The 13850-nt window shown below is 26.8% G+C and overlaps 1 protein-coding gene across 2 annotated transcripts; it reads right to left on the bottom strand.

The window, feature by feature from the left end:
• Positions 1–553: 553 nt before the first annotated feature.
• Positions 554–12104, bottom strand: LOC132919632 (erythroid differentiation-related factor 1). Of its 2 annotated transcripts, XM_060981490.1 has the most exons (21): positions 11727–12104; positions 11565–11655; positions 9660–9883; positions 9476–9581; positions 8233–8379; positions 7889–8041; positions 6881–7056; positions 6533–6792; positions 6205–6440; positions 5904–6129; positions 5687–5829; positions 5433–5617; positions 4540–4707; positions 4242–4480; positions 4004–4180; positions 3708–3940; positions 3474–3617; positions 3249–3403; positions 2914–3071; positions 2572–2851; positions 554–1016 (listed from the first exon to the last, which is right to left on the bottom strand). In XM_060981490.1, the coding sequence occupies exons 2-21, from the start codon at positions 11565–11567 to the stop codon at positions 893–895; spliced, it is 3537 nt and encodes a 1178-aa protein (XP_060837473.1). In that variant the 5' UTR covers positions 11568–11655; positions 11727–12104; the 3' UTR covers positions 554–892. The 2 variants fall into 2 exon arrangements, with proteins under 2 accessions (XP_060837473.1, XP_060837394.1); XM_060981411.1 differs by having other exon boundaries at positions 11565–12104.
• Between the last annotated feature and the right edge of the window lie 1746 nt (positions 12105–13850).

Raw genomic sequence — 13850 nt, 5'->3', positions numbered from 1 at the left:
CGATCACGAGAACCTAGACAAACTCAGAGGCCTATTAAAGTTAGCCACCTCTCAGGTATAAGATTATGTTTTGACAGCTCAATTATACAGGATTCAGCTACTGTCGTTAATAAATTTAATTTCCCTAAGTCAGGGGTTCTTAACCGGTGTTTCGTGGACTTGGTATAAGTGTTCCACCAAAATCTTGAAATCAGTAAGAAAAATATTTAAAAATGTATATAATTACTGTTGTATTTTACATTTTTACAGCTGTGTTCCGCAAAAACCTTATGTGGAATACAAGTGTTTCGTCATTCGAAAAAGGTTAAGAACCATTGCCCTAAGTAAATAGAGTTTAAGATTAACGTTTATAAATTCCTCAAATGTACTTTAATGACTCTTCAATACTTTATAATATAAATTATTACGAATTATTGGTTAATTAACAATATAACCCAATATGACTTATTACTATTGTACATTTTTTTCTTTTTTAAATAATTTTAATCTCTTTTTGGATGTAAAAAAAAATTGTAATAATGTACGTACATCTAAAAGTGAAGACAAGACATAATAAATTGTTGGTGAATTCTTTAATTTAAAACTCATTGACATAAATAAACATGTTGATACACTTACAAAAATTGGTTTTCAATCACTTTACATAATGTTCACACTGTATAATTATTTGTATCGGTTTTTTGTCTATTTTGGTTGTATTATCAAATTGATAAAAAAAACAATAAACCTAATAGTAGAAGTATAAAAAATAGTTACTAGTATACAACAATTAATAGTGCTGTTAACTATAAAAAATAAAGTAAGTAATATAATACAACAACAAATATAGTAATTAACACTAATATCACAAACATTATGATATTTTTTTAACCATCAGACCTAATTACTAAACTTAAAAGCTTAATTCTGATATCTGTGTAACAACTCTGAGTAAATGTGAAAAATCATCAGCGTCGGCACTTTTTCGCAGCAATTCACCGTAGATTATTTTTAATTCATTTGTTTTGTTAGCCAACCTATAATGAGTTCAAATACATTTATAATTATTAATATTACACATTTATTTATACATTAGTTGAATAGAAAAAATACTTATCACACTTTATACTTAGTATAACTAATTTTCATATTAACTTTTTAGATTTTCTTATTGTAATTGGTCTTTGTTACAAATACACACAGACTTAACCAAGGATTGGGGGACAAAGAGACCATGTCAAATCTCATTGTATAAATTTTATCCTACAATCTTAAATCAACAATAACTTTGGACTAGCTTTAGTAAATACTTAAATACGACCCCATTTAGAGGTAATTCCATATATGTTACAATTACTCAAAATAAGAACAATGTCTATAACAATAAATTGTAATATTTAAATTATTTAATCCTGTTTAAAAAACGTTTTTGTTCTGGTCCCTTGAAGCACATATTCACCAGGTTTTACACTATAAACAATTCTAAAAAAAATCCCAGAACCAGGAATTCTTCAAATTTTTGTGAAACAAAGCTCTTAGGTGTATTCATCTATTAAACTGGGTAAAATAATTATTAAAATACCTGGAATTATTTATAATTTGCTATATTAGTAGGTATCAAGCATACCTCATCATTGAGTAGTTAACTGTAATTGATATTGTGTTAAATTTGAATTCAAATATAAACACTAAACAGTTTTATTCAAAAAACAATTCAGAGCAGAGGTGATGGTCAGTCTTTATAATATATTTATATTTTTATAATGACATTGTAAAAAAGGTCAGTCTAACTTAAGTTGAACTAATTTTTGACAAGAACATGGCAAAAATGATTAGGTATTAATTATTATAATGTAATAATTTAAATATAACATGATACATTTTGAAAATTTCATTGTGCAAAGAAAATAATAATATATTTAAAAGCAAAAGTTACGGCAATTAACGATTTAAAAATTATTACTAAAAACTTTATAGGAAAATATAAATATATAGTAAAAATATAAATATAAATATAAATAAATATATAATTTTTTCAAAATTTTAAAAATCAATTTAAAAAAAGTCTACCCTATGTATATTCAATAATTTTTAATAACTGTAAGAACAGCTAAGAAGAAGCATATTCAATTTTCAAGTCTTAGTTCATGGGTCACCAAATGGCGACCAGCAGACAAAGAATAAATAATACATATTATTAACAACAACATTTTATGTGTTATTGTTGTAAATTATTATTTTTGTTAAATATTATTGATTTTTAAATAATGTAAATATGTTATTAGAATTTCGATGGCCTGCGAAACATTTTCAGATTCCTAATGTGGCCCTTCAAAAATATAAATTGGTGACCCTTGTCAAAATTGAAAATTTTTGCATTTTACAAAATAACTTAGACGTTTTTAAGTTTTTGTCAAATGCTATCAATGATTTAACTTATAACTTTTATCAAATAAATTATACCTGTATTTTTAATAATTTTAATTTTCTATAAGAATAACTTATGAGTGATAAGAAAATCATGCACTACATTTTCAAGCTTTTTAACAAGAATAAAATTTTATTTCCCCTTAAAAATGTCGAAATACTCACTTTGATGTTTTTGCCATAGCCAACTTAATCATGGACTTTAATATATGTTGTAATCTTTCTTCTAAAAGTTTTAATAACTTTTTTTTTTTCTTTTCACTATCTTGGTCATCTTCACTACTACGATCTGTTTTTTCAAGACTATCATTATGATCATCTGAATATTTTTCCTTGTACTCATCAATACTATTTTCTTCTAACATTTTTAATATAGAAATACATTTTCCCAAAGTTTGTGTTATGGACATGATAAATTTTACTTTGGATTGAGAATTAGTGGAACCTAAGTGGTAATAATAATTTAAATTATTTCAAATTATTGTAAAATCAAACACATTTACGTACTGTCAATTTGAAGCTCATCTAAAGCAATGTTTTTTATGAGTATTTCAAGACACTCTAATGGACGATCCATTTTAAAAAACATTTCATATGCACGATTATAATGAGATGTACACTGATGAAGGGTGCTTTTAAACTTTGGAACATCCACTTCCAAACACCTAATAAAAAAAAATTATGAACTTGTAGTCACAAGCTAAGAGTACAAATCTACTAAAAAGTAACGATTTATCATTAGAAATAAATGAATAGTAAGTATAGACTTAGTGTTTTTAAAGACATACAATATATTATATTATTACTACTATAATTATACTTTAACAATATTCCATTATTACCTTAAACGATGGTGATATAATGAAGCCAGTCGGTCGTGAATATATGCTGCTCGAAATTCATACAATAATTTTCTAGATGAATCATTTTCTAAATCACAATATTTTAAAGCTTTCAAAAGTAAACTGATAACTTCTTTTTCGGCTTCAACCCTATCCTAAAAGTTAAAAGATTTTTTTCTATGAGTCAAAACAAATTTTAAATTGGACTGACTACTTTATACTTACACTGAATACAGATGGATCATCTTGAGATTGTATAGCCATATTGTAAATGGTTGTTGATAAGTCCCAGCAAACCATATCCCAGAGTTGTGGGTTGAAACGACGATTGCCCAACACTGCCAAACCTTTCATGTAACTTTCTACAGCCTAAAATATTAGTATATAAAAACTAAGTGGCTTACAATATTTCTTGAATCTACTGGCATGATTAATTTAAGTTTAAAAACAATAACTAACCTTGTTAGTAAAATCCTCATCTTTTAAAAATTCTCCTAAAGAAATCATGTATTGTGATGAATAGTAAGATACATGTCTATACAATCGGCCCATGTTTGAATACAGTAATGCGAGATTAATTAGATCTTCAGTACTTTCGAATTTATCTATTCCCTTAGACAAATAATGTTTGGATTGTTTTAACAGCCATTGTAATCTTGAAGGAGTTAGCTCAATTTTATCTCTTAGAGCAGCTAAAAAAATTACATGAAATTTATATCAACACAAATTATCTTAGGCTTAAGAAAAATACTTACTTGCAATTTCGTCTATGTATCCTGATGTGATTTCATTGTAAACATTACCAATTCTTCTGTTTAGATTATTTTTGTTTTTTTCATTTGTTTCTAATTCTAAAGAACGTCCATAACAATTAGCTGCTGCATTCAACATATTCTCCTTGGACTCAAACGATCTTGGTATTAAATTGAAATCTAACATATTATCAAATAAATATTTTTTTATTGAAATATAAATATTTTTAGCAGAAATTACCTGCTTGTGTACAATTATCACATTCGCTTTGCAATGCTTCTCTTATTTCTATATCATAATTTGCATCAGTTTTGAACTCGTCTGTATATTGTTGGGCTTTATCCCAGTTTTGAGCAATCAACAAACAGCAATCACCACAACGTCCTAATAAAAATCCAAATAGATCGTTGATATTTGTGTTAATAATACATAGCCGGCATTCAAACACAGATCGAAAGTGTTTCAATGCTATTCCATACCTATAATAAAAATAAATGTTAAACAAAGAACAATATCACAAATATTTTTTGCAACTTACTTGTTACATGTAAACTCATGTTCGGCTAATGCAGCATAGGATAAACATGCTTTTTCATAGAGTAACACCCGTAAATGTTGTTTCCATGAATCACTGTCCTTAGCATCAGGTGGATTATGCCAAGTGGGCATCGTTTCAGCAATAGATTTACATAGTAATGTGCTAGGACTGAAAACAAAGAAACCAAAAGAATACAATGATTTTTTTGATCAATTTTTTTAACATATATATTTTTGGGCTTGATACAATTTTTTCCTAGCCAATTTTACATTATAGTGGCAACCAAATATCTTGTTATTATAATGCCAAGGTCGATCTAATAACCAATGCAAAATATAATTACATTACCAAAAAAATCTACAAAAACTGGATAATTTTTTTTATTTTGTAATTAAAATTTTTACCTGTTTCCTCTATACCCTAACCCAGGGGTCAAATTTTATCTGGCTCACAGACAAACAATAAATAACATATATTATGACAACATTATATATACTTAGAATTTTGATGACCCCCAAAAAATTTTCAGATTCCTAATGTAGCACATAAAAAATATTAATTGGTGACTCCTGCTCTAGCCCATAAAAAAAATAAATTATTTTGCGCATTAAGACTGACAGCAGCGTCTGATATTTAATTGATGTAACATTATTGTTGGTATGTCAAATACATTCACTAAGACTTATGTTGTTCGGTACACAGTTTATTTTTCTTGTAGGCTGGAGTATAGCAACCGTAAACCGATAATTAATATAATTATATTACCATAGCAACCTCGAGAATACATTTTTTAATCATAATATATATGTGATTCAATGTTTTTCTTTATAACAAAGACGATATCTAGTGGCACGCTACGTTAATGAACATTTATTTTACAAATATGTACTTACACATTTTTAGTTTCATTATCATTCTCAATAATTATATTAGCTTTGTTACGTTTGCGATTTTTATTTTTAACACCTTTGTTGACAATTTTTTCATCTTTTATTTGTTGATCTGTTTCAGAAACAATATATGGCATAGGAATTGCATCAGAAGATGTAGCCATTTTAGGTTCATCCTCAAATTGTTTCTAAATTTAAAGCATTTATATTATATTAATTAAATAAAAATATATGAAGTCAATTATTTTTTTTCAAACCATATTATTTTCATCTGTACAATGTGGATTAAGATTCTTAAAATACTGTAAACAATTCAAACCACAACCGACATGATATAATGCTTTTTGACAACGTTCTTCTAATGTCTTTACTACAGGCTCTGATCGAGGAAACTTATGTTCTAAAATAATAAATAATAAATATAAATACCAAATTCAATGAAAATTATAATTTGATAAAATTAATCATGATTACTTTTGGATTTATTTTTTTTTTTATGTGACAAACATAAATCATGTACACCAACAGAAAATGTGGGTGATTCATCATCGGAGCCAAATGATGAATCATCATCAGAATCAATATGAGATGTGAGAGAATCTTCTCCAATATTAGTTAAATCTTCTAGTTTAGGAGATGTAGGATTGGTATTAACTGGGATATAGAGATCAGATAGCATATAGTTCACGGATGTAACAATCTGTAGATCATAAAAGAGATTAAGCATTATTAAAACTATTACAAACTATTCAATTTTAAATTTATTATTGATTACTTGAGGGTACTTTGTTTTGTTTAATAATTTTAAACAATTATTTAGCAACATTTGGATAGTAATTGGACTAGATGGTATTCCAACATCTGGGTTATGTTTTAAATTTCGAGCAACGCGATATAATAGCATAGCAACAGGAACAGTAAATGGATTTTGACCTTCACATCTTCCTTCGACTAGTGATTCTGAACATAATGATGTTAAATCATAAAGTTTCACTACATCGTCATTTTTCCCTACAGTAAAATAAATGTAATTAAGACATTTACACATAAAATATGATCAACAATCCAGTATTTAAAGCTTTCAATTAATTTTTATTTTATACCTTTGAATAACCAGTATGTATGACCAGCTTTAGTGGCATTTGACTTTAAAAATGATAATATATTTTGCGCAACATCTCTAATGACTTTAGGTGAAAATGTTGAGTCATTTAAATATGGCAAATCTTCAGTTTTTACTAATTCGTACTTTTGAACAATACCATTTAAATGATAACACATTACAACTTCAGGAACGTTACACATCAAATTATCTAACCAATAATCAATCCCAGTTAACACACTTATGGGTTTTGACATATCTCTAATTATAAAAATTGAAAATTAATATTATGTTTAATTGAATACAAAACTATAGAAGTATAGACTATTATTCAAGTTAAATACTAAACCTCAATCTCAGACTTATGCAAGGATAAGTGCCACCTCCAAAAATTGGCAAATCTGTGCCAAGTAACATTCGCAGATCTTCAAAATTCCATAAGACATTTTGGTTAAATAATCGATGAGTTTTAGGATCATCAGGGAATTCTTCTTCTGGTGTAGGTTCGGGTAAAGGAGGAGCTGACTGCAAATAATTTATAGTTTAATAAACATATAAATATAATATATTTATTATTTAACTAGTAATCAAATTTTAATAAACACTAAATAATATATACAGGGCAATTATTTTATCGAACAACGCTAATTATTTCTAAATCTATTAATGTTTTTGAAAATAATTTTTTTACATGATTTAATGTAATTTTTTTTTATTTCATACCATCAATGGCTTTAGAAAAGAAAGGTCAACTATATCAAACTTTTGTTCTGAGACAAGTAATTGAAAAACATTACAAATTCAATAAAGACCTATACTTGGTATTCATTGATTATAAATAGGCATATAATATAAATAGAGAAGATTTATGGAACACAATGATATCCTTAAAGATCCTGAAAAAGTATGTTAATATGATAAAACTATGCAATTACAAAACAGAATATAAAATGTAATTTCTGGGAGAAATGTCATCAGCCTTAGAGGCAAACTCAGGTTTGCATCAGGAAAGTGCTTTATCCCCAACTTATTTAATTTAGAGCTTGAAAAGGTGATGAGAGAACTAAATCATAGTCATCTAGTGGAAGTGGCAAATAAAGAAATAATACATATTGGCATATGCAGATGACATTTGATTTTTATATATCAAAATACTCTGAGAAATATTCAGCTTCAAAATATAAAATTAAAAATGTATACTTTCATTCAAAAAAGTAAAAATATTGCAAATATAAATAATTTAAGAAAATGTTTTATTTTGACTAGAAATTATATAAAATAAAATATATTTAAAAATAATGAGTGTTGTGCGATAAAAGAATCAATCAATACAATTACTAGACTAAAAAATACATACTAATGAAGGTGGACTAGGTAACATTTTATTTGGTAATTGATAGTCATTGTTGGAATTTGATGATTCAGCAATGCTATAATGTAAGAACTTGGAAATCAAACTTCTTTGTTGTATTACATCAAAAGTATTCACCTTATGAGTAATACATTTCTCCTATATTCAGTAAGACAAATAATAAGATAAATAAAAAATAAATTATAATTAAGAATCGAAGATTTAGCATCTAAACAAATATGTATACTAATTTTGCGTGGCACTATGAATTTAAAAATATATATAACATATAAAGTATTGAAATTGAATATTAAAGCAGATATACAATAATTAAATACAATTTATCTTACTTTTCTATCAAATGATTCTAAAATATGACCATAGAAAAATTTTCTAAGCCATTCCCAGTCATCTACTGTTTGTACCATCAAATGTTTATGAACATCAAATTCATCAAGAAGCAATGTATTTTCAATCCTATGAACCATCATACTCACCTACAATAAATTTAAATAATTTAATTATTAAAATAAATAATTATTTATTCAAATAGCCTTATAATATTATATAACCTTTCATAGTATAACAATCTTTTAAGCATTTACTAGAAACATGCTTAATTGATAAAGTTTGAATTAAAACATAACAAAATTTAAGATATTATTAATTATACAACAAACAAACTTAAGTTTTCAGAAGTCGGTAGACTAATATAAAATGCATTGAAGCATAGATTTACATAAACAGCACTACCATTATTTTTTTTTTATTATTAATTGACAATAGACATATTTTCATATTCCAATCAATATGCTAGATCAGCGTTTCCCGAACTTTTTCTCTGCCGGACCCCTTAAGAGATAATAAAAATGATTGTGAACCCCTTAATAAAAATTAAAATTAAAAACAATAATAAATAATAATACTAAATTGATTGCTTTATTTTCTTAATTAAGCTTAATTTACGTTCGCGGACCCTCTCTGGTATACGTGCAGACCTCCTAGGGATCCACAGACCTCAGTTTGGGAAACGCTGTGCTAGATCAAAGTGTGAGCTCCAAAAATTCATAAACATATTCCTCAGTGTATTAATTGTCAGAACTATGGTTACATATTTCTATTGTTATGGCAAACCCTATTGAGTTAAGTAAGGAAAACAACATAGTTCTGAATCTTGTATAAAAAATCATGAACAATCCTGTGTTACATGCTCAATGCAGAAAAAGCCACATAGCCAAATACTGTGGATGCACACATTTCAAAAAGTTACAACAATTAAGAAAATAACAATATTACATTAATAACATTAACACACCTTAAACATTGATAAAAAAGCAATTAAAATTAGCAAGAAAATGGTCCAAAACACACAGCAAAAATTATTATTTAGGACAAAATTGGGTTGAATAAACAATATATATATTCATGAGTAATAATATATGCATAAAATATGCTTACACGCTCTAAACATCTATTTGCTTTACTTAAGATATAGTTAGTTATAACATTGTATTGATTATCAGAACATATTAACTAGCAATAGTTTATTATATTTTTAGCTAACATAATAATTATTAAATTTAAACAAATTACAGATTTGTTACTGTAGGGTATTTTTAATAGTCGTTTGATATTTTCAGCATCTGACACAACATCAACTTCACCAATGCAGTCTGGAAACATGTGAGCCATTTGAAAACTAAAAAAAAAAAAAACATAAAATTAATGCAAAAAATTAATAAACAGTAATGTTTTTAAAAATCTGATATTTTCTTACCTAGAAAACCCATCTGAATGAGATAACATGTGTTTTAAGCCATATGATTCTGCCGCACTGCTCAACCAATTTGATGGTGGTAAATTTAGATCAGTATTACATTGGAGATGAGCAAAATTAGGTGGTCGAAGAACCGAAGAATATTTTACAACAGCCTTTGATTTAATTGTATCAAATTCAGTTTTTGATATTTGCAGAGAATTAATTTTATTGTTTTTTTTATCCTAAAACAAATTAGTGACATTCAATAAAAATATAAGTCATAATTAGTTAAAATGCTTTTATAAGTGGAGCTTAGGATTTCATATAAATATTTAAGTAATTATTTTAAGATATATGTTACGGGTAATGTTAACATTTGGATAATGTCGACATTATCCAGCTAAAGTCGACATTAGCCAACTGTATCATTACCCGCCATGAATATTATTAAATGTTGGCTAATGTTAACATTAACCGGATAATATGATATTAACCAAGAACTTTTGGATAATGTCTTAACAACCATAAAAATATAACATGCATGAGATAAAATCATTGTAAATCATTAAAAATATTAAATATATTTAACATACAATAAATTAGTAATTACCATAAAATACATAATATTATTAATATGAGTTTATTTTCTATTTTTAATAATCTAACCTACTAATATTACAATATTGAATTTCATTTTATATTATAAATTATTTCTTAAAATATTATTTTATGTACCTATAGAATTAAAATGCTAATGTTTTAACCTTTGTGTTGACGTATGTTTATTGTTTTATTGCAAACGCTATATACTTGTAGCACGACAGTGCATATAAAAGGTTTTGTTCATTATAATATTGGACACTCGCTCCTTGTACGATAGTTTAATATATTATACCCTGGGTTTTCTTAGCTTGCCATCCTAGGCCAACCGCCTTACGTAGGATCCTGGTGGTAGAATATTAAACCCAAAAATCGATATATTGTTCACTTAATCGGTAAGATAACTGACTAACTCGGTTACAAGTCAAGATATTATACTCTGGAAGTCCAATGCTTTATTATTGTAGGTATAGAATGCTAATAAAAACTCTATAGTCTATTTAATATACAACTTTTAACATTATCCAATATTAACTGGTTAAGGTTAACACTATCCGGATAATGTTAATAATTTCTGCTTATAAACGAAAAATTACACATTAGCCATAACAGATGGCTAATGTCGACATTATCCAAATGTTAACATTACCCGTAACATATATATATACCTTACCTAAAGACAACTTAAATCATTCATTAAAACCAGTCATTTTTTATTATGTAAGGTATTTGCTTTGCACAGCGTTCTCATAGATATTTATGTAATAATAATTTTTTTTAAGGGGGCCCTACATTTTTTTTTTGCACCTCAGAGTTCATGATCCGGAACTACTTCTATGCATTGTGAAAATATTGGTAGATCAGACATACTTGTAAGATAGTCCTGCACCAAACTGTTTACCTAAATAATCTTACAATTTTAATAACAATCATTGTTTGTTATTTGTATTAAATGGGGCCACTTTTAAAAAAACTTTTAACTAGTATTTAAATATATTTAAGATTCAAAATCTTAATTTTTTTTCAAAATATAAATAAAATTGTCTATTTAAAATCCCTTAAATAGCCGGTACGTGGCATCTTCTTAAAAGGTTGAAAATTAAAAATAATAAACATTCAAAGCTCAAGAGATATATACACAAAGGTAGAACAGGTTACCATAGTATGACCAAGTAACGAGAATAATCAGTTAGTCGTCTAAAACAAGTTTCGTCACATTATAGACTGTACTTCAAACTAAATTTTAAAATCTTAAAAATAAACTATCACAGTTATAATCATTATAAATAGACAAAACATTATTATTTTGAATTTATGTCTTACCATGACTGTTGTGCTTATCAAACAATTCGTTGTTAAAAAATGCCTTTTAACAGCAAAACCATCAAAATGTAATGATCGTTAGACACCAAATCTGAACAATAACCGCAAGTAAAGCACTAAACATCACCAATTAAGTTAAAATCATTAGAAGTACGATATAACCTCGAGTGACGACTCGAAACTCGAAAGTAAAATTAACACATTAATACGATTAAAGATAGATGATAGATCTTCAACTGTAGTTAAAAGCACAGTTTTAGTTAGTTAGTCAGTGATAGCACAGAATAAAAATAATTTTTAAATATAATAATTTCACACGTATAAATCAGCATAAGCCCGGGACGGGACAGTATTGGACCAATAAATGAACATTAAAAAGAAAACAGAATAGGATATCAATATGTATATCTACATCATTACAAGTCATATTATTTACATCTATAACAGGTATAATATATAATAATATAAATTAATAATTATAAATATCAATTAATAAATAATAATGGAATCGGAATAATAAGTGTTAGATACTTCGATGATAACGGAAAACGACTGATAGCAGCGGACGTCCGTGTTCCGTGATGCTGGTATATTTTGGTAGCTACAAACCACAAGCTCATGATAACAACGATAAATAATAGTACAGAATGATTGTCTAATTACGCTATCTAGTTGAGTTGGCACATAATAAAAAATATAAAATACCTATATTATGAATTTGTATTTTTTTTTTCAAAAATGTAGAATTGAGTCTGAGAGAGAATTGTTAAAAAAATCTTCAAAGATCTAAAAACGAATGCTTCGTCTTTGGTCTTTACTAAGTATACTAGTATGCTTGATGCTAATATAAAAGTAACTATAGTTACTAGTATATAACTATTATAACTTAGTATAACTATATAACTATAGCTAATATTATATTATTATTGCTTAAAAGTTTTAACTTTATTCATATTCTCACTCCCAGTCTCTGAGGTTAGTCGTAAATCTAGTGGCGCCGATCTATATTTCATGTTATGGGGAAAAAATGCTGGTGTTAGACCCACCTACTAAAAAAATGTTTAGTTAATTTTGTTCGAATTTTACTATATTTATTTCCAACTTAATACATACAAGATACTGCATAACAAACTATTTTTGATTATCACCCATCCACCCATAAATATTTCTGGGGAATATTCCCCAGTTCATACCTGTGTTCGGCGCTACTGTTAGTACATACCAAATTTGAATATTGACAAAACTGGATATTTTAACGAAAAATAACGATTATATAGTTATCTATTTTGTTCCAAGTTATTACAAAAATATTATTTTAAGACACCAATTCGTGTATTATTATTTAACACTAACAGAGAAGTATTCAAAATATTATGTAGATTAGTTTTAAGCTGCAGTTTATTTTATACCATAAATGTATTAACACCTGCAGACTGCAGTGGCACCGAGGGACTTTGAGATGGCGACTCGCCATCAAAAAAAGTAGTAAAGCAATAAAAAAGTTTGAAGAAAATTGTAGTATTTTTATCTATTTTTAAAATAATTATGATGATTTTCGATATATTAATATTGATTATTGATAATATTATAATATTTTGTATTATATTTTTACATTAATAATGGGAAGTCGGGTGTCATTCAATAATAATACGGGCGAAAAATATCGATAACAACAACTAATTACTAATTTATAAATGTGATGTCAAAAAGGTTACCGACCGGCGACCATGCATTAATAATGAAATTACTAAGAATAAAATAAAGTCGTTAAGTACACCTTAGATCCTGGACGTAGCGAAAAATGTATAATGATTTTACAATTATGTAGTTTATTTTCTGTTTGAATTCTTGTAGCAAATATGATCTATTTGGTACTTTGGGTGGTAAATAGTAAAATAAAACAAAAAATTTCAGATTTGCCATAATATCGAGAAAACAAAAAAACTGAAATTATTACGCTATATCGCCTATATCCTTGTATAATTTCAACCCGGAGGACGATTGGCAGCATCAATAAGAAGCTCATCTGAATAACTAGTGTCGCAAGGCTGTGTTTGTTTAATACTATAATTTTTTGAACAGACGAACAGTAGTACAGTATATTCATAATATTATGAATATTCAATATTTACTTAAATTATATTTAACTTTTATGGTTTTTTTTTAGATAATATACTGTATTACGGTTTTAGGTGGTCTTTTAATTTTAATAATACGTTGATAAATTACCAATTTTTTCAATTGTTTTTCTTATCACATAGCTATTTCTTCTTTGTATATGTTTAA

Source organism: Rhopalosiphum padi, chromosome 1 (assembly GCF_020882245.1).
Source record: "Rhopalosiphum padi isolate XX-2018 chromosome 1, ASM2088224v1, whole genome shotgun sequence".
In the NCBI taxonomy this organism is placed as follows: Eukaryota; Metazoa; Arthropoda; class Insecta; order Hemiptera; family Aphididae; genus Rhopalosiphum; species Rhopalosiphum padi.
The sequence above is the reverse complement of the archived record's forward strand: the minus strand, read 5'-3'. Positions and strand labels throughout refer to the sequence as shown.